At 40.4% G+C, this 27,737-nt stretch overlaps 1 protein-coding gene across 3 annotated transcripts in view; it reads left to right on the top strand.

The window, feature by feature from the left end:
- The window catches only part of ARHGEF28 (Rho guanine nucleotide exchange factor 28), a 259,431-nt gene that overhangs the window by 136,399 nt on the left and 95,295 nt on the right, over positions 1–27,737 (top strand). The window contains exon 1 of one of the 3 annotated variants that reach the window (XM_006081333.3): positions 8,139–8,444. The exons of the other annotated variants lie outside the window; for them this stretch is intronic. Within the exon in view, the coding sequence (XP_006081395.1) occupies positions 8,360–8,444 (85 nt within the window). The 5' untranslated portion in view covers positions 8,139–8,359. Of the gene's footprint in view, positions 1–8,138; positions 8,445–27,737 lie in introns of those variants that run through there. 3 annotated transcript variants of the gene reach the window in all.

Here is a 27,737-nt window from a genome sequence, read left to right as displayed (position 1 = left end):
TGTAAAGATAATACAAAGAGTTGCCATATGCCCATTTCCCCACTTCCCCAGTTTCTCCTATTATTAACATCATATATTACTATGCTACATTTGTTGACAATAGACGAGTATTGATACTTTATTATTGACTAATGTTCTTACTTTATGTAGGTTTTATAGTTTTTGTCTAATTTTCTTTTCTGTCCCAAGATGCCATATTACGTTTAGTTGCCATGTCTCCTTAGCTTCTCTTGGCTATGAGAATTTCTCAGACTTTCCTTGTTTTTGATTATTTTGACAGTGTTAGGACTCCTGGTCAGGTATTTTGTAGAATGTCTCTCAATTGGTATTTTTCTCATATTTTTCCATCATTAAAACGAGGTTCTGGGTTCTGGGAGGAAGTTCACAGAGGTAAAGTACCATTTTCATTATGTCATATCAATGATATATACCGTCAACACTACTTTATCACTGGGAATGATGACCTTGGTCACCTGGCACAGGTAGAGCTTGTCAGGTCTCTCCATGGTAAAATTACTCTTTCCCACCACTCTTTCCATACTGTATGCTTTGGCAGGAAGTGATGACGTGCAACTCATATTTCACGAGTAGGAAGTTATCTCTATACATCCTTTCGGATAAAATATCTACATAGAATTATTCTATATGGGAGACTTGCATTCCCCCATGTATTCATTTATTCAGTTATTTATGTCAGTATGGATTCATGGGTATTTATTTTATACTAGTTAAGAAGGCATTTTTATGAAAATATAGAGTAGTGATGCAATTAGAGGCCAAATAGGAGATCCATCAGTAAATAATCTGTTGTTGCTTCATAATATTTAAAATCGTAAACAAAAAATCAGAATAACATGTGATTTATTTGTTTTTCAGAGTGTTCTAGCTTTGGCCATGGGAACTCTTTCAGTTGGCCTCTGTGTCTTATCTACATATCCCTGTCATTGTGGGCTTTTTGTTTAGGGTGATGGAAGTATTCTTTATGATACTGTGATGGTGGATACACGACGTGCATTTTTCAAAACCCATAGAACATATGGACACAGATTAAACTCCAATGTGTGCAAATAAAAATAATTAAGAACACAGACAATGGGATGATGAGGGCTGGGTTGGGGTGGGGTACGGGAATGGGCTAGAAGAGGTTAATGGGGGAAAAAGGAGGACCTATGTCAGTGATAGCGAACCTTTTGAGCTTGGCGTGGCAGCGTTTTGAAAAACCCTAACTTAACTCTGGTGCTGTGTCACATACAGAAATTTTTTGATATTTGCAACCATAGTAAAACAAAGACTTATATTTTTGATATTTATTTTATATATTTAAATGCCATTTAACAAAGAAAAATCAACCAAAAAAATGAGTTCACGTGTCACCTCTGACATGCGTGTCATAGGTTCGCCATCACTGACTATGTAATACTTTCAACAATAAAGATTTTAAAAAAATTAAGAAGTCGGAGGACCCTCTGGTGGAATGCAGAATGTGACAAAAGAATCTAACTAGTAAACATGTGTGAAATACCTTACTGTAGGGGTTGGGAATGCAGATTTGGAAATGGGTAAGCACTGTCTTCTAGGTGATAAAGTTGTTTCCCACGGGGTACAGGTTAACAATTTGGATACCACTATAAATGTGTACTGGAAATGAGCAATCAAGTGAGTGGAGTATGGGTAGTAGGTGCCAGGTTTCTCACTCTTGGAGCCGGAGTTTATAGATAAGCGAGGGGTGGAGGCCAGGATGACTCATGTGCTAATAAATTAGAGTTGTAGACATCAGTATGCACTTATGATTGATTAATATGGATAGACATGGTTATATAGAGAAATATTTGTAGATATGTGTATGTGCATAGGCTAGGACACACACATACATATATTTCCTTGCCCTGTTAGTTGCCCTAGAAGCAGCAACGTTCCATCCAGTAGTATATACAAGATGAGCCATCCGTTATATTTTGTGTGAATTTTAGCTTAAACTGTGGCATTGATAGTTTAGAGTTTATGTTAAAACTAATTATTTACATTCTTTGTCCATTTTATACCTCATAGTTAACTTATTTACATGTGAATAATCATGTGAAAGTCTATAGAACAGAAAGTTGAACATGAATGTTAAAACTAATAAAAATAAGTGTGTGGCATGTAAGAAACATTTTTGGTGCGTTTGGGAAAATTGGAATTGGAACATTACTAGAATAAACTGAAAATGTAATTATAGATGTTGCTCTCCCTAAGTGTCTTGGCTCTTCCTATTAGAAGGGGTTGTTTTCTCCTTAGACCAGTGGTTCTCAACCTGTGGGTCGCGACCCCTTTGGGGGTCGAACGACCCTTTCACAGGGGTTGCCTAAGACCATCGGAAAACACATATATAATTACATATTGTTTTTGTGATTAATCACTATGCTTTAATTATGTTCAATTTGTAACAATGAAAATACATCCTGAATATCAGATATTTACATTACGATTCATAACAGTAGCAAAATTACAGTTATGAAGTAGCAACGAAAATAATTTTATGGTTGGGGGTCACCACAACATGAGGAACTGTATTAAAGGGTCGCGGCATTAGGAAGGTTGAGAACCACTGCCTTAGACTATAATGAGATACATTTCTACCCCTTCAATCCTTTCTCTGTCTAGGCCAGTGATGGCGAACCTATGACACGCTTGTCAGAGGTGACACGCGAACTCATTTTTTTGGTTGATTTTTCTTTGTTAAATGGCATTTAAATATATAAAATAAATATCAAAAATATAAGTCTTTGTTTTACTATGGTTGCAAATATCAAAAAATTTCTGTATGTGACATGGCACCAGAGTTAAGTTAGGGTTTTTCAAAATGCTGACACGCCGAGCTCAAAAGGTTCACCATCACTGGTCTAGGCTCATGGCTCGTGTCCTTGCTTCTCCCACTGCCAGGGCCCCTCACATCCATTATCCATAACTGCCTCTCCAAGGTAAATGCAAAATTCCTCATAATTTATTGTTCAGAAAAACTTAGCCAACTTGTCCAAATTCTTTCCTTTCAGGTTATGCCCAGGCACTTCAGTGTTAAAAAAAAAATGATGTTCACCATGGGTCTTTTACCTTAAGAGAATCCTCTAAGTAGAACTGATATCTGTAGCAATACAAAATGCTGGTGGAAGCTTTGACAATATAATTCTTTAATATGTTGCTTCAGTCAGAAAGTCTATTCTTTTCTTGTCCTAAAGTGTTTTAGGTATTTCCTTCTTATACTACATGTGAATATGTCAGAATACAAGTAATGTTCTTTTGTTGGATTTTTAGATCTTACTCATTTTTGCCTTAGACAATAGAGTGATATAAAGGGGCATATCAGAACCTCTGAAGCAGGATGCAGGTTTTATGTTGAGATAAATGAAAGTAATAAAGGTAGGTGAGAAATTTTTTAAAATCTTATTTTTAAAAGTGAGATAAATTAGAGTTCCATTTTTCCACAATCTCTCCAACTTTTTGCTTGTTGATAATAGTCATTCTAACATGTATCTCATTGTAGTTGTGATTTGCATTTCCCTAATAGCTAGTGAAGTTGAACATCTTTTCATATGTCTATTGGCTGTTTGCATTTCATCTTGGGATAAGTGTCTGTTCAGGTCCTCCACCCATTTTTTAGTTTGGGTTGTTTGTCAGACAGAAAAAGTGAAGAACCATATGATTTCACTCATATGTGGAATATAAAACTGAAAGCAACCAATGAACAAACAAGAAAAACAGCCCCAAACTCATAGACTTAGACAACAGTATGGTGGTTACCAGAGGGAAGTAGGGGGAGTTAATAAAGGGTAAAAGGGGTCAAGTATATGATGAAGGAAGATGATCTGACTTTGGGTGGTGGGCACACAATGCAATATACAGATCATGTAGCATATAAATGTGCACTTGAAACCTAAGTAATCTTATTAACCAATGTCACCCCAATAAAATTAATTTACAAAATTGAACTCATATAAAAATAAAAATAAGGTGATATTATGAATGGTAGAATCCCAGAATTCCAATTTATGACAACAGTGATTGTACTGTGCTCCCAACTCACGTGTAATATATGTGAATTCAATTTTACGGGCTTGTTAAAAATATAAAACAGGATGGGGAGGTGGGGAGAAAAATAATAATTTAAATCTCAGGTGGCTCCACCCATGATTGCACTCTGTGAGTATAATGCCCCTGAGTGAGTGTGACACTGGAGATGTGATTGCGCTGTTCCCACTGTGCATCTCATAAGTGAGCACCTCTTACCACATGGAGATGAGCTGTGCCTTTAAAGATCCTTATTTTCGATCCTTATTAACATAGCTTCTTAATGCAAGCCAACCATTTCACCCAGTGCCAACCCAACAACGTAATGCTGTTCTCCAATGAAAAACTGCTTGGGTTGAACTTAGATGACCTTAGATGAACTTAGATATCCTTCCAAGAGATTTTGGAGGAAGATTTTGACCATCTCTGATCTTCACCTACTGCTAGAACCAGCAGCTGCATGTAATTGTCACATACTGGCTGAAGTTATCCAGAATAGGCTTGTCCTGGCGTTAGGGGTCTTGTCTCCTCTGGTCTGTACTTTTTATGACTTTTTCAAGAAAGGTGTCTAGCAGTGTTCAACACTGGTCCCCCGTGGTCAAACAAGGGAGCAGAAAATAATAAATTCTCCTCCTCTTCTTTCTGCCTTGTATGATTTTCTGGAATGTCTTTGCACATTGCCATGTCTTAGTTTTGAAAATCAAGCTATTACTTCTGAGGTAGTGTCTATAATGTAGAAGAAAAGGATAATGAAAGGGCAACTTTATTTTTTTTCTCAAATCTTTATTGTTGAAAGTATTACATACGTCCCCTTTTCTCTCTCATTGGTCCCTTATGCCCGCCCCTGCCCCCTACCCCAGGCCTCCAGCATGAAAGGGAAACTTTAGATTTAATATTTATGCTAGAAGTTATTGAAAACTTACTTATGTTAAGTTCTTTATTATTATCTCATTTGATCCTCACAAATCTTTGAAGTATAGAGGTTATGGTCTTATTTTGAATAAAACAACTGAGGGTCAGAAAGTACGAGTGACTTCATTGGGGCCACGAAGCAAGTAAGTGACAGAGCCCGTGAGCCCAGATGTGTATGGCTCCAAGAATGTATGATTTTTGTCTTTGGCTTGTGGCTCCTTAAAAATATAAGTTATGACACAGTTCTTGCCCTCCAGGAATGTGAGGCCCCATTGAAGGATAAGAAGACTTACAAATACTATAATTCAGATCAAAATATAAATACCCCTCTAAGGAGATTTAATTTTATCAAGGTTGAAAGGTAGGTGACCTGTTCTCTGATGAGGAGAATTGAGGAAAGTTTCCCTTCGATGCTGAAACTTCAAGGCAGCAGCATCTGTCCTGGATGATTGTAACCGTATGGAGGTCATTTTCTAAGTAAAGGATTTTTGAATTGAAGGAGGCACAGTAAGGCTGATGAAATCATTCGCACTTGCATTGTAATGGTTGTATGCTCTCTGGTGAGAAGTGGCCTTGGGGATATATCACTGAATTCTGCCAACTGCAATTGCAATCAGTCAGAGAAAGCAAAGAAATTAACTGATTGAATATGAATGAGATGTAAATAACATCTTGAAATAATTTAAATATTGGCACAATGGAAAAAAATAGTCTATTACTATAGAAAATGAGGATAAATGACCTACAGTTGGGAAGTTTTGGGGTGAGCAAGAAAAAAAAGAAGGGCTGTATGAACACAATGTTTTTAAATGTTAACGGAACTGTATATGGCTGGTTAGTGGAAATCATTTCATTCATTAAAATATATTGATTAAAAGAAAAAACCTATAGAACAAAAAAATAAAAGATATTGATAAGTAATAAAGCAAATGAGATTAGAAAATTTTTTGTCAGGCTTCTCACATGAATTGGTTGGGTAGTTTTAGAGTTTTTATTGTCAGAATAATTTTCACATCAATAATCATTGATATGCAATTGATCCCTCTGGGCTTTGGGGAAAATTATATTAATATGGATCTATCTACCTAGAATCTCAACTAATAGAAATGTGTTTTACGGAGTTCTTTCATATCTCTCTTTGTCTGCATTGTCCTGAAGTTCTTATCTATTACTGATGGTCAAGCTAGGAGCAGCCTGCTCCAGTAGTTTGCTGACCTGGGATTTATCCTAGTGAGATGGCTCTAAAACTTCATCTTGCATGAGAATGAAAGACAATAGTATCTCCTGGTTCAGCACTTTCATTTCAGTTTGGTGATGTACTGGTTGGTGGACATTCCCTTCCTTTGGTCTGTGGATATTTCTGAGGCAGCCCAAGGGTGCATGAACCTATGTACACCCCAAGCATTGCCTGGAGCCCTAGAGAAAAATGGTTTTTTGCCACCCATAAGTACTGTTCTGTTTTCAAATAGAGATACTGTTGTAATGAATAAAATATAAACACACTTAAACACTTTACAAGAGTTCATGTAGCTTTTTGTCAATGTACATGTTTACAATAAAGAAGATATAAAAATACTACAGCTGTTATGTAAAGATTCTACACCCACAAGTTAAGACTAATAAGTGTAAATCATTCATTTATTCAGCACATGCCTACAATGTTTCTGGCACTGTTCTGAGCCCTAAAACTGAGAATGAATGGAAACACCCATCCACAAGATTTTATCTCTTTTCTTATTAAAGATATATATGGACTAAAACTCTTACCTAATGTAAGGGTTGAGAGTATTTTATCCTTACAGTTGCACCTAGTTGAAGAATAAGAATACACAGTTATTCAAATAAAAAGGCACAAAATAGCAATGTACTAATGTTTATTTTCACTTAGTTATAATGCTTACACTTAAGCATTATCATGCTTACATTTACAACTAGAAGTAGTTGTATTTTGTCCTAGTTATGTTATATAAAAACACAGTAGTGATTTATGTAATTTTGATTCTGATTTGAAATTAAGTGGCTTTTCTCCTTTTTCCACTTCTTTCTGTGCCCCTCACCCAACACCTCCCAACAGATAGGATTAGCTGTCACAGAGCAAGTTATGCATCTGTTTCCTTACACAGCATTGCGCGATGGTGCCAGCCATTTGGGAAATAATTTTCATGAAGAGATGAATGTTAATTAAGACACATATTGTCATGTTCCAAACTTGCAGGATCGAACAGATCCTCATATTGTTTGGGTGTCAGACGACCTCACAAAACAAAACACAATGCTTCTTGCTATCATTGCTACTTAAAGAAATGCTTAAAAGAGACTCCCCTCTGAAACTTGGGGTACATTTTCCCACCACAGGTCTTGGTTGCTGTGTCTGAGCTTATTTGGGGCACGTGCATCCATGTGCTTCTAGGGAGTTGTGGCTGTAAGTTTGAGCAGTGTCACGCTTTATGGGGAGGCGGTAATGAGCTCCCACTGAATGCTAATTAGGGGAGAGTTGTTCAGGGAGACCGCCTAAGAACTGTTGGTTTGTGGTAAATTAGTCACTAGCTCTATTGAGGCCCATGCAGGTTTAGATCAGAGCTATGATGGCGCCCAGATCCTTATGATCCACAGCCAAGCTTGGTGACAATTTAAGAAAACAGCTCAATTGTGCTAAATAGTAGTAGATGACTTTGCCTGGATTTAATGAGAGGAGTATAATTCTGTATAAAATGTAAAGCTCTCAGCCACTTCAGGATTTAAAAGGTGGGGATACTGGATGTTAAATGAATTATCAGAGCTGTTTTGGCTCTTAGAACTGAAAAGCTGCCAAACCAGTCAGTGAAAAGACAGATTGCTCTGGAAAAATCCTTGCCCTGAGTGTGGTGGCCTTCATTTGCGTGTGCAAGGCGCTTTCTGGCTGTCCACACACATAAATCTCAGCCTTTATCTAACACGGCACAGGGTGGCTTTTCTGAGAAATGATACTCCAGCTCCAGATCGAAACAATTGCCTGCGTTTGGAAGCTTTTCTTGAATCACAAGCAGTTCTTTCAATTCCCAGTTACCTTTCTTCTTCATTTCCATTTCCAGCCACCAGAAGAGGGGAGTTAATGATTCATTGGCTCCCAGTGACCTTTTGAATAACTGGACTGTGATGTGCCAGTGCGACTCCGCTCCCTCTCTCTCTCCCTTTTACTTCCCTAGTTTGGCTTTAATATTTACAGCCTCCTTCTCGGTCTACATGCCTGAACGCCTGAAGGAAGCAGAACATTTATTGCCTCTCCCTCCCCGTGTTCGCCAGCTTTTCACTCAGCCCCGTTCCTTCCTTTTACATCACATGGGAGACTCGCCTCCTGGCTGGGACGCCCGGGTTCTTCCTGAGTCTCTGCTGTTGGATCCGTCGGTCTCACCCACACAGAACGATGGATTCTGATTCAGACTCACCTTTTAACTACTCGTGGCCTGCCTTCCCCAAAATGAGGATCCGACGGAGGGCGTCCAGACAAGGTAGATCACAGGCTCTTTTATTTTCCCAGAGCCAAGCCAGGCATCTTCGTATTCTTAACTTTTTTTCTTCTTTGTTCCTTTGCCAGGCTGTTTTCTGACGAAGTACGCGTTTATACCTGTCTTTATAAAACTCTCACTATGTAAATACTTTACATAGAGACTCCCAAGATAACCCTACTCCTTCCCGTGTTCCTTTCACTTTGAGCCTACCTTTGTACCTTGTGCATGTGTAACTCACAATTTAAAAAGAAAAGTGAAGGGAGTTTAGTACAAGGTGTATGTTTTGAGTTCACTTAATCAGAGTTACCTCGACAATAAAGAGTCCTGTTGATTTAAACGTGCCCGGCTATGGTGGGGTATGAAGAGAGCGACACATGCCCTCGATACCCAGTTTCTGCTTCGTGTGTGTTTTGGGTTTTCAAGTGTGTATTAATTTTTTAAAAAATATTTTGTACTTTAAAAATTGTTCTTTCTTTTTTATACTATTTTACTGATTTTTATAGATGCTCTAGGGAAGGGACTTTGTGAAGGTAATTTCAACAAGAAAGCCTGCGTATCTCCAGGGGATATAGTCATATAGTAAAAAGTTTAACAATCATTAGCAAGTATGCAAAATCATTTACTGCCAAAGGAAGAAGAGCCATTTATCTGCAGCGTGATTAACAATGGAGTGGGTTTACACCACCTATTTTCCCTCACCTGCACCCCACTCTTGTGGTGGAGGCCTTAGAAACCAAGGGGCAAGTTGGTATTCAGCAGCGAAGGTGCCCAGAGAATCTGCCCATGGTCCTTGCTGGGCTCAGCAGGTGGCGATTGCTGCTTTCTGTGATTTGCAGAACAAGAAAGATAGTCAGTTTCCCCTTCCCATCTCCTGTCTGGTGCAGGGGCTTATGAGGTTGTTTTTAATTTAAGGAGAAAGGACCATTTTCATGAGCTTACAAGCAGAGGAGGTGCTTCTGAAAGTGCGACTTCTTTATTCTCTGGAGCAGAATGCCCTACTGCACCACCCCGTACTGTTCCCCGAGAAAAATGGAGGCTGGCAGTTATTAACACACCTGGTTCTCTTCAAGGATCTTGTTTCCTTCTTCTGAAACAGAGGGGTGTGTGTGTTTGTTTGCTCTTTGGCTGGGATCAAGGCCAGCCACAGGAATAAGATGGCGTGAACATCTGGGGGAGGAGGGTAGAGAGCCTCAGCCTGAAAAATCTCCCGTGCTGCCCAGCTGCCATCCTTGAAACTCTGTCATGAGGAACTTAAAGAACTTCTACAGTGTTCTATTTTCCGGTTACTCTGTTTTTTAAATTTAATGTCTTCTTTGTAGGGGTAAAGGACTATGATGTATGCAACTTGCCATTAAATGGTTCAGGGGGGGAAATATACCTATGAGAGAGCACGAATGTGTGCATGTAAAAGCATGTTTGAATATAAGTAGAAAATAGAGTGAAATATTAACAATAGGTGACTCTGGGTAAAGGTGGTATATTGGTGTTCTCTTCGAATTCTTGCAGCCTTTCTGCAAGCTTGGAATTATTTCTAAATTAGGAAACCTTTAAAAACATTTAAATCACTTCTGAGAAGGAAGCTATACGAAGTCGCTAATACTTTAGAGTGAATATTATTAGTTTGGGTTCATTGAGAACGACTTGAGGGCAGGTACCAGTTCTGTAAGACTGCTATCTCTTTTTGCAGCCCAGTTAAGTTTGGGGGAATAACCTGCTTAACATATTTTTGTATTTCCACTGCTTGGCTGGCCGACTGGATGCCTATGGTTTTGGGGGCCTGGGTAGCCTAACAACCCGGAGAGACATGGGGTTAATAATTAGGAGGCCAGTGGAGAACCTGGAGAGTCCAGTGGAGGTGGAGGGAACGCATTAATCACACTCTCCTTTGAAATCCAAAGTTGGAGCCCAGCCACTTTGAGCTACAACAGAAAGTCATAACATAGCTATGTGTAAATTAAACTCAATTCAAGTGAAAGCAGGTACCCAGAATGTGAGAATGATTAACTGTTTGCTGCTAATAAACAAAAGACAAGTGCAAATAGGTTGGTAGCAGAGAGTTGGGGATCGCCAGACAGTGTTCTATGCTTCCTTTCTTCATTCAGTGGTCACGACCTAGTTGTGAAGATGGGTTTGGTCATCCCATAATGTTGGCTGGACAGGGTCCCAGAACCATAGGTCACAAAGATGACCTGTTCCAGCCACCACAATTTACAGACAAGGGTGATAGGGCCCAATTAAGTGAAGTGATGGGGAAATGTTCACATGTTCCACAGGCATCTCCAGAGTGCTGGGTACTGGCATAGAGGGCGGGGCAACGTGGGAACCAGACAGACACTGTCCTTGTTACGCAAGGGTCTTAGCTTTGGGAAGGGTCCCTCATCTCCCAGGACCCAGACATGCCACCTCCCTATGGCAGAAGAAACACCATGAAAGCTGATTTTTCCTTCAGTGCAATGATTGGTTTGTGAAGAGCTATCGTCTCTTGTCTCTTAGAGGATGATCCATTCATTTTAGCTTTTAAAACTAAGGTGAGTTAAGTTCTGTCTCATTCTTTCTTTCCTTTTAATCATCACCATCATTCTCAGAATGTAGGTTCCAGTCACCTGGGAAATCACGAAGGAGGTTTTGTGGGCTTGAAATGTCTACCTTATTAACAAATCTCTCTCATATTCAGTAAGAAATATTCTCTTTCATTTTATATTATGCTTTTAATTCCTGATCCTCCTTGTTATATTTCTTTTAATACCCTTTCTGTTCTTATTATCACTGTTCTTTGATAGACACATATATACGTACACAAAACTGGCTTATTTAGAGAAATGTGAAAATGTAGAGGGTTTGGTAATAAAAGGAAAACTAGATTAGCAGAAACCCACCAATACTTACATATCAACTGAAAAGCATTTAGTACTTACTTATTCTTATGCCTTCAGGAGAAAAAAAAAGGGATATACCTCAGAAGCAGTGCTTTTGGTCATGATCAGCAACGTAAGCAGAGGATGAAAGCAGTTAAACCAAGCTGCCTCCAATACAGCCCGGGGGTCCTCACAAGTTGCCCTCTGTCGTTTCATGGGCAGCCCTGGAACAGGCTGTGCTGGGAGTCTAGTGGTTAATGACTGGAGTGGGCCAGAATCCACGACGGTTCTGCTTCAAGGACTCCAGGAATGCCTGGATTTTTGTTTTGTTGAAGATTTTGTTTTCAGTAGGAGATTCAACCAAGAAATGTAATTTGTATTGAGCGAATATTTAAAAATATCAGGATTAGACCTCACCCGAGTTTTCCATAATTATCATTCAATTTTTAAAATACATTCTTTAATATAAATCATCAGAACCCGGGGTATGTTGAACTTTGTGACTTTCATCTCCTTGTGTAGCTTCTCATTGTCTCCTACTCCAGCTCATATCATATGCCTCTTAATGACACACAGTGTGAAAAAGAGTGTGTGTGTGTGTGTGTGTGTGTGTGTGTGTGTGTGTTTTAAAGTTTTGTTGGTACAGCACCAGTGTATGGTTGCCAAAGGAAGGGTTGCCTATAGAAAGCTTAACCGCCTTGAAGAGCTTAGACAGTGCCAAATTTTTTGTAGTCACAGCAAAATAACTAATAGTTATGTGATACTTTGTTCATCATAATAAGCACTGTTTACTAAGCTGTGGTAGTTTCATTACATAAAAGGGTACGGTCTTTTTTTTTTTTTTTTTAGTTTTATTCATTTCAAACGGGCCGGATCCGGCCCACGGGCCGTAGTTTGCCCACGGCTGGCTTAGACAGTGCCAAATTTTTGTCGTCACAGCAAAATAACTAATAGTTATGTGATACTTTGTTCATCATAATCACTGTTTACTAAGCTGTGGCAGTTACTTTATGTACATGATATATGATTCTCAAAATAACTCTATAAGATCGATATTATCTCTGCTTTACAGGTGAGGAAACTGAGGCTTAGAGAGTTTTAAAGTTATACCTAAAGCCATACCAGGAAGTGCAGGGAATAGTAATCATGGTAGACTATGGAAGAAAATGAATGAATGAGTGACATATGTATAAGGACTTATTCACATGTTATCTTGTAAAAGCCCTGTATGTTAGATGTGGGTGTCATCTTCATTTCTTATTGGGGGGCTCTGAGGCTCAGAATGGAGAAATGAGTTGTCCAAGATCAGAGCTAATAAATGGTAGAGCCAGGCCTACAACCAGGACTTTGAATTCAGAAATTTTATTCTTCCTTTATGTTTCACCACTTCTTAGTAGAGGGAAGGAGGGGAGGGGTAGACTTCAGTGGGTAGCTACCGCCTTATATTCAAAAGGTGCCACTGTGTCTCACCATTGTAGTTTTCCCTCTCTTGTGAATCTTTGTCTGGGATTAGAGTTGGCAGTGGAAACTCTGGAGGAGGAAAATGGGAGTGCCGTTTCTACATCTCGATACACCCAAGCACATGCGTATCAAGTACTGACTCAGTCATTGGTTTGGATGGGAAAAGATGGACAGCACTGAATAGCTGGCTGAGGACAAGCTGAGGAAAGGATGGGGTGGGAGTGCTTCCAGTGTGTCCTGGAAAGTCACAGCTTTGTCCCAAAGAGAGAGTTAGAGGATTGATGTGCTGGGAAAGGAGATGAACATCATGGGGTCACTGTTTCCTGAGTGTTTGGAGGGCAGGTACGTAGTCCGAAAAATAATCCCTGACATGGTGGGTATTAATGGTATGATGACATTTCAAAAGGTTTAATGATAATTTTTAAAGGTGAGTTACTATTATCTCATGAATTTATTTGTTTTCTTCCTCTCTCCTGCCCTCTCTTCTTTCCTTTCATGAAGTTTCATTGAATACACTCATGTGCTTCCATGTGCTTATGTGTATTCAATTCAGAAATTCCCCAAAGGATACCTGAGTACCATAGGAGGAATAAGTCACTACAGAAATCCTTATTAAGGAAGAGAAACATTTTCATAAAGGTGACATAACCTGCTAAGATTGCATTGGCTCACAATGAAGATAGTGTCCAACCTCACATAGAGAGGTTTCAATTTCACTCTGCCTGGCGGCCTACCTTTGTCGGCAGAGGGAAGGAGGCCCATTATAAGCCCGTTGCCAAACCACATAGCTATGTATTCCTCATGGCTCACTTTAGTTAAACAAATACTTTGCCAAATATTTGAAACTGTTTTTTTTTCTTTATTTCGGGCTAGTTCAAATTCTTAGGCAAGGTATATTTCTACATTAATCCCTGTAAGTAGAAGAAAGGGAGGCACTATTCCTATTTAATACCTCATGTTTGGGAGATTCCTCCCTACCACTCTGGATTGGGGGAAGGATCAATGGTTGTGTGTTCAGATATATTTTGGCAGGAAGTCCCAGAGGTCAGGACAAATTACTGTTGAAGTTCAGGGTGAACAGACCAGTTCAACCTGAGGGCATCATGAAAGGGATGTCATTTCAATAGCTTGTGGTGACTAGGGAGGTAGTCCCTACAAGCAGAAGGGGAGATCATGCATAGAGTATATCAAAGCCATGGAAAATAGCCCAGGTTTGTGTACTGTGGATTCAGGTGGTACAGAAATGTAGAATGGTGTCAAATGTTGCATTGGTCTGGATGGTTAGTTTTGTCTGCCTTGCATCCTCCTTCCCTTCATTGAACAGCACTCACATTCTTAAGTGAGTGGTCCTTCCACTGCTCTGGCCATGGGTCCACATGCTGCTGTCACTTTCTCATGTGACTTTGCCTTCTGGAGGCAGTGGGCTTAGCATTCCACCCTGGTGAGCCAATCACAACACCCGTGCTGCCTGGCCACAGCTATTGGTCCAGGGTAAGCACATGACTCAAATTTGGCCAATCAGAGTCCTTCCTTGGGATTCTTCCAACTGGAGTTTGGAGGGAGATACCTTCCTTCTTGGGTGGCAGTGCTGGGGGAAGGGGGAGGTTGGAGTTGAAGCCATTAGCTGGGAGAAACCAATGTATAGTAGGAGGAAATACTGCAATCGTGGAAAGAGAAGACATCATGAGATAGGCTCCTGCTAGATGCCAGGCCCTTGTTCTAGTCTCTGGGGCTCTCTTGCTGCCCAGGTGCCTCCCTCTCAAGGTTTGGATGTTAAGTTCCTTCTGTTTTGTGGGCTACCCTCAGTTTCCCTCCCCATTTAACTTTTGTTTTAGCAAGTTCAGGTGAATATTTCTTCCAGCTAGAAATCTCCAATTTGTCCTTTAAGATGTGGTTTAAAAGTCCATGGTCTGGAAGTCTTCCCTGAATTCCCTCAGAGTTCATTATTGTATCCTTGGTGCCATGCTGGCTTGTGTATAATTTTGTAATAGCCCCCTCAGTACTGTATTGCAAGTATTATTTAATGTCTCTCACTCTAAGACACTGAACTACTTGAAGATGGAGACTGGCTGGCCCGTTTTCACACCTCCAGTGCCTGGATCGTAGGAAGCAGGCAGTAAATATCGAAAGTGTATTTGATACAGATTTACTCACACTACACTCAGATATTGCTTATTTTGTCTTTATTTCTTTATTTTGTCTATAATGGATCTAATTTTCCTTATGAAATCCTACCCTTTAGGCAGCAGGAAGGGAAAAAGGGTTTATTTTAGTCTAAGAAAATTTGGTCCTATGCAGTAATGAAAATAGTCATTTTCTGTAACTGCTCAGTCTCTTTAAGTAAAATATTCAGCCTCTCAGATTTCTTTTTCCTCCTCCATTTCCTTGCCACTCTGGTATTGAATGTGACTTCCTGGAAGGGGGGGAATTGGTGGGGGAAGGAGGCAACACGTCTTCGGATGCTCTCTGGGTCCTCCTGGTCTCTGCTGCAGATCTGCTGGCCTGGGCTGTTCCCTCAGCCACGACTGCTGTATTACTGGGTCTTCCGGCGCCTGTGACCAAGGTCCTGCAGCTGTATCCTCTCCTTGGTGTTGGTCAGAACCCGATGGTTTTTCTTCACTACAGAAATCTTAGAATCACTGCCCCTGGCCACTGGCTCAGGTGCTTCCCTATAAGCATCTTTTCAAGGATCTTTCCTTGGTACCACAGTGGGCCTTGTGTAGGCGGCAAGTACCTGACTCAGCCACTTCTTGCTCCTCTCAGAGGCCGGAGGGGTCTTAGGGACCCATTCTCACCACTTAAGCAGTGAGGAGCAGCCCAGGAAAGCTGGCCCTGGCTGACTTTGCTGCCTGACCTTGCTCTGCTACCAAGTGTGCTTGGCAGTGGTTGTCCTCATGCTGGTGTGGGGCAGCCTGCAAGGCGTTCTCCTTTGGAGGAGCCCCAAATGGAAGCGAGAAAAGCCCACCCACCCTGAGAGTAGCCCCTGGCCTATCTCTTGCTGTTCCCCACAGGCAGGGGAACCGCCTGTCTTATTCCTTTGATCTCATTATCCCTACCAGTGGAAAAGTCTGGTTATGAATTGTAATAAGTCTCTTATCCAGCTCTCATTCATACTAACCTACTTTGAGGTGCCCAGAGTTGCTCAGGAGAACGGAACAAGATTTAGGGACCAAGTAGTTTCCAACCAGGAGAAACCCAGAACAATTTGGAGGAATGCCCGCATTCCTTGGCTTTCATTATTCGAATGAAATAATGAAATCATTCATTCATTCATTCAAAATGTTCTTGTTGAGGACACAAAAAATAAGTGACAGTTATTTGAAAGTTGCTAAGAGAATAGATCTTAAAAGTTTTCAACACAGGAAAAAATATAACTATGTATAGTGATGGATGTTAGCTAGACTTATTGTGATCGTTTTGCAATATATACAAATATTAAATCATTATGTTGTATACCTGAAACTAATATACTCTGTCATTTATAACTCAATTAAAAAGAAAACAAGTGAGATAACTTACATTTCAATAGAGAGTTGTTTATTGTGCTAGCATGATTTCTTGTCTGTAGTAGAACTCAGTTCTGTTTAGGATATTAAGGGGAATTAAACACACGTTTCTAGAGGTAGGTGCTGGAGAATTGGAGGGCTTCTGACTTTTCAAGTGGACAAGATCATGTGTATGTGCCTAAGTCTTTTCATAAGATTATGCAGAATTTGAATTATTTGTAGGATTTCTTGTAATGAGGACATGCAGTTAGTTTGTTTTTGGTTTTGTTTTGTCTAGTGTCACCTGAAGTGGTCTTGTCAGAGTCCTGCCGCTTTATTTGGGGTCTTTTACTTCTGTCCTGGTGTTTGTACTATGAGTTAGTTTTCTTACCTTCCATTTGCTCATTTTCCCTTTCTGTAGATTACTTTGCTTTTGGCCTTAGAGAACTGCATCCAGAAGGAAAGGAATTGCTGATTAAACGTAATCACGCCAAAGTCTACACACCACACATGACTGAACATCTTGATAGTTTGGGGGGAAGCAAGGGCAGGCAAAGGTTGTTATTTGCTTATTTAAGATCCTTCTCTTCCAAACATAAACATATGTCCTCTTGAAGGCTGCTTTGTGCTACTATAATTAGGAAGGAGAATGTGGAAGGATTTGGGAGAAAACCATTGTTCTTTGAGGACTGTATTTTCTTCCTCCCTTCCTTTCTTTCCACTGCCCACCTCTTTCTTCTCCATGCATTTTAAGGGGAGAGGCTTGTTTTCTTTTTCAATAATTTTGATGATTAGGTCTTTGGAAACAGCAGAATAGGACTTCCTTTAGGATCCGATTTTAGAGTACCAAATTGTAACTTGCTATGGAGAATGAGGTTAAACTGCTGTTCCAAGCGAGAGGGCTGGAGGAAGCTCTCATCCCAGCACCTGGGGTCCCTTCACTCTGTCCTTGGCTGTGACTGCTGTTACCGGGAGACCAGCCGGACCTCATCCCAGGGTGCACTCGTCCTCTTACAGGATCCCAGGAGGGTGAGGTAAGGTCTGAGGCTGAATCGCACATTGGATTGATGTTAGAGACTGTCTAGCTTGGTAGACAAAGGCTCCCTGGGTTCTCCCAGATTCACATGTGACCCACAGGAAATTCCTGGGCTAGGATGGTTTTGGAATTTGGAAGGATCCTCTCTGTAACCTCAACTCTAACTCAGAGTAGGGAGGCCTAGAGATTTTCCAGGCCACGACTAATATCAGGAAAATCCTAAGAGAGCCCTCCAGAAGAATAGGCAGGGATAAATGGCAGTTTATCCCTGAAAATGTTTCCTCTCACCTGTGAGGGTGGGTTTTTTCTTTCTTCTAGGGCACACTCAGACCATTGGTAAAGAGGACACTCTGTGAACTGCAGAATATGGCAGTTTCCTTTGACTTGTGGGATTTGGAGAGGGTGTGCTGTTGCGAGAGAGGGTGTCTGTCAGTGCTGTTTGCATTCTGGTCCTATCACCTAATGGCGTGGGCAGGTGAACACTCGGCTTGTGCCTCAGCTTTCCTGTCTACAAAATGAACGTGATAATACACAATGTGGTTATGAGGAGCAGGGTTGGCAAATGGGTAAAAATAATACTATGTACTCTTGGGTAAAACATTTCCAGTGAATACATTTACATATATCTTATCTGATATGGTGGATTTACCGATAACCTATTTTGCATGAAATGCTGCAGCTGTTCTTTTACATAGGAGACACATTTTAAACATGACTTGTTTTTTTCCTCTCATTTTAGATGTAAAAATGGTTATTGTTGGGAATCTAGAAGTTACAGAGAGTGAAGAGTTGAAAGTAAAAACCACCTGTGATCCATCATCTAGAGATAGCAGTTAACATCTTGGTTTAACTTTCCAGTCCTTTCTCTTGATTGTTTTGTATATTGTGTGGTTAAATAAAATGAAATCACACACTTACCATTCTATGAATGTTTTCTCAGCAAGATTTGCACTGTCATATTCCGGCAGGAAATCTCTGGCGGCCCAGGAAGTGAACAAACACACTTAGGCACAAGTCAAACTATAACACATTAATGAAACTTCCCAATGGGAAAATACCAGACATTGCTCACATACCATTTTCTTTGGCTCAAAATAGGATACTGAGTAACCCCAATTATTACATAAAATACTTTGAACTACCTAGCAGAGTGCATACCTAGAGCTGCCAGTTACTAGTTGTGTGACCTTGGGAAGTTACTTAAATAGCACCACAGTTCCGCAAAACGGAAATAGTAAATAGTATAGCTACACAGGGTTGTTTTGGAGATCAAATGAGTTAGTGTATGTAAATCAGGCAGTATCTGGTTCACAGTGAGTGCTGGATTCATCTGAGCTGTACGAGTAGGATTACCCAGGATAATTACCCAGCATGGAGCAGGTGTTCAATAGATGCTTACTCTTGGAGTACTTAATATTTTGTTTCTTCCCTCCCCCCCTTTTTTTAGTGGTAAAAATCAAATGTTTTTATTTTTTTTTGACATATGTAAAACTTTAGACAATAAAAAATATCCTCTCCCTTTCCCTCTCTCTCTCTCTCTCTCTCTCTCTCAATCATCTTGACAGTACCTTTACTTTGCAAACCTACCTGATCATCCTATTATTCCTTTAGTAAAAGAGTAGCCTAACTGATATTTTAAAGAGATTAAAGAGTACATTCTTGGGCTGCTACCAGAAGGCATTGCGATGGTGCCATAGGAAGCGCTCAGCATCTGTGGTGTTCTGCACAATGGGAGAATGTGTTTCTAGCTTGGACTCCAACTAAGAAGTTACTTGTCCTACCAGGAGGGGAAAAGTAGAAGATGCAGGACAAACATAGAGGTAACAGGCAGGCAGGAAGAACTCTGAGGGAGAAGACAGCCTCATGGCTGTGTAGGGACTTCTGAGGGGATCTCCTGGGAAATAGTCCATAATGACTGTGCTTTGAGGAGATTTTAAAGAGTCATAGATGGAGGCTGAGGGCCCTGGCCAGGGCCCAACATGTAGCATGGTACCTGGCAGTCCGTAGATACTCAGTACATGTTGATAAAGAGAATGAATGGATGAATAGATGAAAGAAATAAGAAATTGACACTCCCATCACATCCTGGGGTAAAACAGGAATCTCTGGGCAAGCCACAAGACTACCCCCAGAATTTGAGGAAATTTTACCAGACCAGAGGTAATTGTACCTGGCACAAGGGGATTCTTTTCTTTTTACTTTATTTACTTTAATTTTTTGTGGCAAATGTTGCTGCTCTTTTTTTAAAATTATTGATTAAAGTATTACATATGTGTCCTTATCCCCCCATTGTCCCCCCCCCCCACTCATGCCCTCACCCCTCTGGTGTCTGTGTCCATTGGTTAGGCTTATATGCATGCATACAAGACCTTTGGTTGATCTCTCCCACTTACCCCCACCCTCCCCTATCTTCCCTCTGAGGTTTGACAGTCTGATCGATACTTCTCTGTCTCTGTTTTTGTTCATCCGTTTATGTCGTTCATTATATTCCATAAATGAGTGATATCATGTGATATTTATCTTTCTCTGACTGGCTTATTTCACTTAGCATAATGCTCTCCAGTTCCATCCATGCTGTTGTAAATGGTAAGAATGCCTTCTTTTTTACCGCAGCATAGTATTCCATTGTGTAGATGTACCACAGTTTTTTAATCCACTCATCTGCTGATGGGCATTTAGGCTGTTTCCAAATCTTAGCTATGGTGAATTGTGCTGCTATGAACATAGGGGTGCATATATCCTTTCTGATTGGTGTTTTTAGTTTCTTGGGATATATTCCTAGAAGTGGGATCACTGGGTCAAATGGGAGGAGATTCTTTTCTTAATGAGAAAGAATTCACTCCTTCAGAAAATATATGTTGAGTATCTACTACGTGACATGGCTCTAGGAATTGGGGATACAGTGAACGAAGTATTCTAAGTCACTGTTCTCATGGAGCTTACATTCTAATGGAAGGGAACAAATAATATACGATAGATACAATGTACAAGGTGATGATATATGTTATAAGGGAAAATAAAGCAGGGCTTAGGGGGTGCTATTATATATATATGAAATCGAGCAGAGACTCTTTGATAAGATAACATTTGAGTAGAGAGCTAAAGAAAGTGAAGAAGGAAGACATCTGGGTATAAAGGAGAAAAGCAATCCTGGAAGCGAGAATAGCAAGTGCAAATGGCCTGAGACACAGAACAGCAAAGCCAGAGTGGCTAGAGTAATCGGCAGCTTCAGAGAGGTTGGTTGGGTGAGGGTATGTTTAGTGCGATATTGTAATTTATAATGAGAAATCCGTATTTCATCTTTGTCCCCATTTCTGGCACAGAGCTCCTAAAACCCTTGAAATGTCCTAAGTCAGTGGTCGGCAAACTCATTAGTCAACAGAGCCAAATATCAACAGTACAACGATTGAAATTTCTTTTGAGAGCCAAATTTTTTAAACTTAAACTACATAGGTAGGTACATTGTTATTAACTTAATTAGGGTACTCCTAAGCTGGCCTTTTCTAAAAAAACGACCTCAAAACAATGTACCTCCCCCGCACTGCGTCTCCCGTCGCCCGCCCGCCCGCCTGCCCGACACCCCCCACTTCTTCTAACTGCCACTTCTTCAAAATAGACTGGCCCAGGCCGAAAACCAACTTCTGTGCATGGGCCACGAAGTTTCAATCGCACTGTATGTGCGCGCCCGCACGTGGTATTTTGTGGAAAAGCCACACTCAAGGGCCAAAGAGCCTCATGTGGCTCTCCAGCTGAGGTTTGCTGACCACTGTCCTAAGTGATGAGAGTGATAAAGATGTCTTTTGTTATGTTAATGAGGTGCCTTTTGGACCTAAGGATGGGGGTTAGTTGCCAGGAAAATCAACCTTAGGTTTAGAAGATTGGAACTTTCTGTCCCACCCCCTAACCCCCCAGAGAAGGGATAAGGGCTGAAGATTGAGTTCAGTCTCCAGGGGGCAAAAATTTAACCAATCATGCCTATGTCATAAAGCTCCATTAGAAAACCAAGCTGATAGGATTCAGGGAGCTTCTGGTTGATGAACACATGGAGGTACTGGGAGTTTGGTGTGCTCGGAGCACAGAAACTATGTGCCCCTTCCCACATACCTTGCCCTACTCGTCTCTTCCGCCTGGCAGTTCCTGAGTTATATACTAGTATATCTTTTCATAATAAACTGTTTCTCTGAGGTCTGTGAGCTGCTCTAGCAAGTTAATCGAACCCAAGGAGGGGGTTGTGGGAACCTCTGATTTATATAGTTGGTCAGAAGTACAGATAGCAACCTGGACTGTGATTGGCGTCTTGAAGTCCAAGAGGGGATTATGGGAACCTCCAATCTGTAGCCATTCAGAAGCACAAGTAAGAACCTGGACTTGTGCCGTAACCGGTTTGGCTCAGTGTATAGAGCGTCTGCCTGCGGACTGAAAGGTCCGGGGTTCGATTCCGGTCAAAGGCATGTACCTTGGTTGTGGCCACATCTCCAGTAGGAAGTGTGCAGGAGGCAGCTGATTGATGTTTCTCTCTCATCGATGTTTCTAACTCTCTATCTCTCTCCCTTCCTCTCTGTAAAAAACCAATAAAATATATTTTAAAAAAAAAAAGAACCTGGACTTGTAATTGGCAACACCTATCTGGTGTCCAACAATTGCTTAGATTTGTGGGATCCCCCCCATCCCCCCCCCCACAGGAATTAGTCCCAGGACCATTTGAGTAAGGTGCTGTAGGTTGTGGTAAAATTTGGCTTTTACTCTGAATGAGATGGGAAGCCATTGGAGACTTTTAGAGGCATGCTATGATTTTATTTCCTTTGTAACAGAATTGCTTTGTCTACATTGTGGTAAATAGGCCATGGAGGGCAGAAGAGTAGAAGCAGGGAGACCATTAGGAGAGAGTAGTCTTGCAATAGTCTCGGCAAGAGATGGTGGTGGCATGCCTTGGGGTGTCAGTGGAGATGATCAGAAAAGGTCAGATTCTGGATCTGTTTGATTGTGAATGATCAGTCAAGACAACTTCAAGGAAGGATAGAGCTGGCATTTACTGGGAGGAGCAAGTCAGTGTAGGAGGGAAAGTGAAGAGTTCTGTTTTGTTCTGTTTTGCATCTGTCATGCTTGATGTGGCTGCTGGACCACTCAGTGGAGATTTTGAAGAGATTGTTATAATTCAGGGGAGAGGTCTGGGTTGGAGATGAAGAGTCATTCTGTAATGGTGTATGATGAGCCACGGAATGAGTGGAGAGAGAAAGAGAAAAAGAGGATTGGCCCTAGAGTGCTGCTATCTGCCCAAATCTAGAAGATGAAGAAGACTAAGAAGGAAAGGCCAGGAAGACAGAGAGTGGTGTCCCGGAGGCAAAGGGGGGAAAGGGAGCGATCAAGTGTATCAAATGCTGCTGTAGGTCACACCAGGCGAGACCCGACCACTGCATTCTGTGATAGCAAGGTCACTGGTGACTGTGATGTAGAGTGCTGGGAACCGAACTCTGAAATAAGTCTTACTCACAAATACCATAAGATTTCACTTGCAGGTAGAATCCAAAGAACAATATAAATGAACAAACAAAACAGAAACAGACTCAAAGATACAGAGAACAGACTGATGGTGCCAGAGGGGAAGGGAGTTGCGGGACTGGGTGAAAAAGGTAAAGGGATGAAGTACAGATTGGTAGTTACAAAATAGCCATGCAGATATAAAGTACAGCACAGGGAATATAGTCAATATTGTAATAACGATGTATGGTATCAGGTGGGTACTGGCAATATCAGGGGGAATACTTTGTAAAGTAATTATATGATTAACCACTGTGCTGTACACCTGAAACTAATACACAATAATATTGAATGTAAATAATATTGAATATTTCAATGAATATTGAAAAAATTAAGAAATAAATAAAAAAAACAATAGAGACTTAGGCAAAAAAATAAAAAGTTTTACCTATTTTGTGGTGGGTAAGACTAAATCCTGCTGTGTTCATAAACTTCTAGGTTTAAAGCAAAACTGAATGAATGAATGAATGAATGAATGAAACCAACCGTCCAGCCATTGTTAAGAGATATCTGGACTGAGAGGCCCTCTCTTGAGTTTCACAGGCAAGAGCTTGGCACCCAGAGTGGGCCAAACCAGGTCAGCAGCAGGTTTGCAGAAGCTGCCTTAGCCGGGTTTGTTTATGTCTGGGTGTGGGTCTCTTACATAACCACGCAAGTAGGCCACATTTTCCTTTAGCTACAAAGCTCTTAGCTTCTTGAGGGAGAGTTTGATGTCATTATAAATCAGGTGGCAGAGGCCCTAGGCTGGTCTGTGCCCTTAACTGTTTCCTGCCAGATTTGGGGTAGTTGTAAATGTCAGAGAAAAGGGAGGCACCTGGAGCTGCCTCTCTCTCTCTCTCCCCGCTCACTAGCACGTTACCCTTTATTCTGTGGGTGAAACATACCTACTTTCAGTTGTCACCTCGCTGGAGCCTCTGTACAGCAAGCCAGCGCTGATGAAAATGCTGTTGCGGGGAGTCCTGGTACAGTTTCACAGATCACATTACAAAGCCCTGAGAATAGCGGGAGAGGGGCGAGCTGGGGATCCCCTCAGAGTTACTGTTTACCCTCTAGGCGCTCTGCAGCGAGAACCTGGCCCAAGTCCACTTTGTCATGTTAGAACACGGCAGTTTCTGAAATCCTCCCTTTATTCTTGAGAAATGCTGTCTCTGATGGTTTGACTTTATATTTTGTTTGTCCTGCTGTTGGACTCTCTCCTGTTTCATGAGCTCTCACCCTTGAGTCGTTGCAAGGTAACTCTAACTGGGTAGTTTGACTTTGTTTATCAGTTACCATGTTCAGGATGAGCTTTTCTTAACACGAGCTAAGCCATTTACAACATTATTTTAGCTGTTTGTGTAGCAAATGGAATATTCTGTGAATTCCAGTTGCCTTGGGTTGGTTCTAAACAAGTTATAACCATGGTTGAAATCATTTTTTAAAGCATTAAAATTACATAAAGTGTTAAAACTATACAACCTCATTTTCTTATATGGTAATATCAAGCATTTGCCTAGTGCTTCCTTTGTGTCAGATTATGTTCTAATCATTTAAAGTATAAATCATTTAATCCTTATGACAATGCTAATAAATAGACATATTATCATTGCTATTTTACAAATGGGAAATGGAGGTACAGAAAAGTTAAATAATTTGCCCAAGGTCACACAGCTAATTGGTGATTGAGCGGGGCCTTGAATCTGGGCAGGCCAGGGCCCATGCTCCTAACTACTGCAATGCATTGCTCTTCACCAATTTAAAAGTTGCAGCTATGTGGATGGGAGTTGAGTTAAATGTTTACAAAATATCATTCATTCATTAATTATTTTCTATTTTTATTGAATTTATTGGGGTGACATTGGTTAATAGAATTATAAGATTTCAGGTGCATGATTCAGTAATATATCATTTATATATTGTATCGTGTGTTCCTCACCACCAGGAAAAAAATAGCATTAATTCAAGATAGAGAGCTGATTCTTACTGCAAATTACATCTATAGGCTCATTGAAAAAGAACCTTGGACTTTTTTTGGCAATAATTTTTCACTTAATTTGCTACTAAAGTGGTTACATATGGAAGCAATAAAATCATATATCTTGAAAATCTTACAAAGATCAGGTTTCCTAAGAAAACAAAACCATTGTAGCTTTTTCTTTGTAATGGGCCGAAATAGTGCAGTAATGAGCCACTTTAATATAGGTAGCTGATGTTTATTTGAAAGTACTTTTAAAGACTTTTTTCACAATAAATCTTATTCTGCTGGTCGGAAGCCCATTATTTGCAGTGATTATGCTGCAGTTAATAAAAGAGTAGAGGTCTTATAAGCCTGTCATCTTCTGATTTGTCAGTGTCTGTTCACTTCTAGATCCTATTATCTGTTGGTGTCCTTTGACAAGCATGAGCCACGGCTGCCCCAGACAGTTACAATGCAAAGGTCTTCTGGGACAATTTTATAAATAGTTGCAATGAGTAACCCAGCAAATCTACATGGCAGGTTGTGGGCGACAGATCTAAAGAGGAGACAGATTTCCCCTCCTTACTGTTATATAGTCATGCGCCCTCTTCCCCCCACAAGACTCAGTGCACTCCTTACCTAATGGACAGGATGATGCCACTATCCTGGCAGGTTTCCCAAAGTGTAAGGTAAATTCTTCTGGGCTCCATCAAACTTGGAGATGGTATCTTAACCTAACATGAGATGACAGCGAACCACATTGTAAGGGAGATATTTCTTTTTCACGTTTTTTTGACCTTCCTGCTCATTCAAGGAGAAAGTGGGTTTGTTGTCACTGCATCTTTAACACTGCTGAGTCCTGCAGAGTCTCCCTTACGACAAAGAGCAGGCACTGTAGATGCTCAGATGTTTAGTCAGAATGCAGTTTCATTGTTTTGTTTTTATTATTTTATTATTATACACTGGCACCAGACCATTTGGGGTAATATTTCATTTGGTTCTATGTTTTAAAATTAAATATGTCAATTATTTGCAGATGTTTTATTAAATATCTTGCACAGTTCCCATTTACAGTAAGGCCAGGAATTTCTTGGAAAATTGGTTTTATTTAAAGAGTAAAAGGAGAGTTAATCTAAAGACAAGTTGTAGAGCATAGAAAAATACAGGATGAGATGTAGATATGGAAAATTGTGAACTTGGTAGAGCAAGGATAAAATCTTGGTCTAATACCTGCTATGGTTAATTTTGTGGAGATCCACAGTTTCTTCTTTGAAACTCTTGGGACCAGACTTGTTTTGGAATTAGGAATGTTCATGTTTTTTGGTATAGTGCATATAATATATATGCTATGAGTCCCATTGGAAACACTGGGGCAATGCTATCATCAAGCACAATAATAATTCTGTAGCAGGAGGTATGACCGTTCAAACTGAAGTGGGGTAAATAGAGACTCTACATGACCTCGTGTGGATGCAGGTTAGATTTTGCCACCACATTTGTTTTTAAACCAAACTTAGGGGGGAAAAAGTTTTGACTTTTCAGAGCTTTTTGGATTTCAGAATTACAGATAAGAGGTTATGGGCCTGTCTTGTAAATAAATCACATCATTTCCAAAACATTGATTAAATAAATCATGCAGAAAACAAATTAGATTCCAACTCAGTCAAAGTAACCAAAGTAACTCTTCCACCTTTGAGTTTATTTTTACTGCCTGGGTATGATTTCCTTATAGACTAGAGGCCCGATGCACGAAATTAGTGCAAGAGTAGGCCTTCCATCCCCCAGCTGCCGGCACTGGCTTCCCTCTGGCCACTGGCAGTCACCCAGAACCCGGGCTTCCCTTGCAGCCCCGGCTTCATTTGGGAGGACGCCTGGTCTAATTAGCATATTACGCTCTTATTATTATAGGGTCTGACCTGCCACACAGCACCAGGTAGATTTGTTTGTGGAAGAAAAAGAAAAGTTGAATCCAAATGACTTTTACCTGTGTGTGTGAAAATAGAAGTGGTTCCTGGTCCTGCTCATCCTTGAAGTGAGGGTTGGTTGTGAGCACAGAGCTGGCTATTTTGGTAGTTCCAAACATGGCTGTCGGATGACTGGGCAGTGCATACACTGACACCAGACCATTTGTGGTAATATTTCATTTGGTTCTCTGTTTTAACATTAAATCTGTCAGTTATTTGCAGATGTTTTATTAAATGTCTTGCTAGTTCCTTAGTCTAATAATCAATGAAGTTTTGATTCGGCAGTGATGGAAATGGTTAAGAGGCGCATAACCAGCCTCTCAAGTGTGATGGCAGACATGCCAGGTGTGTGACAGTCTGTGAACTTAGGACATGAGAGCAGTTAAGCTGGATTAATGACCCTTCAGAGGACCATGTTGAGTTATTTATGATTGTTTTTCTAACATGCTGTAAAATGACAAATGAGCAAGTATTTTCTTACCTCAGAACACAGTGAAAGGGTTTTGTCAGGTTCTTGATTTATAACCTTTGGAACATGCTTTTATTTTGTGTAATTAGAATAAAAATGTATAGTAATTGATCATAAAGGTTATTCTTGTGAAGTATTTGTGGGCTTTGTGTGTTATATTGCTAGCTATTTAAATAAATTGATAAGAGAAGACATGATAGATATGAGGAGATAATGTTTTACATTTCCATTGTATATTTCCTCAAGGAGCTTAATAAAAATCTCAGTTGGGTGTTCTGTGGGGAAGAGAGAGATGTAGATGGAGAATCTGAAGCCAAGGCTACTTGGCTCATACAATCCATATATCTTTATAACTTCTGTAATTTCATCTGGGACCTTCTATGAAAGAATAGAATTTTTTATTCCTAGTTCATCAGCCCAACAGTTATTAATATTTTTAAAATTTTTCTGATTCAGTTCCATGGGTTTACTTAGGTTTTATGCTATGACATAGGCAAGACATGTCATATACGTACTATGACATGGAATAAGTGCCATTTCTGATGGAAT

The sequence above is a fragment of the Myotis lucifugus genome, unplaced genomic scaffold (assembly GCF_000147115.1).
Source record: "Myotis lucifugus unplaced genomic scaffold, Myoluc2.0 scaffold_0, whole genome shotgun sequence".
In the NCBI taxonomy this organism is placed as follows: Eukaryota; Metazoa; Chordata; class Mammalia; order Chiroptera; family Vespertilionidae; genus Myotis; species Myotis lucifugus.
Note: the sequence above shows the minus strand (reverse complement) of the source record. Positions and strands in the feature narration are given on the sequence as shown.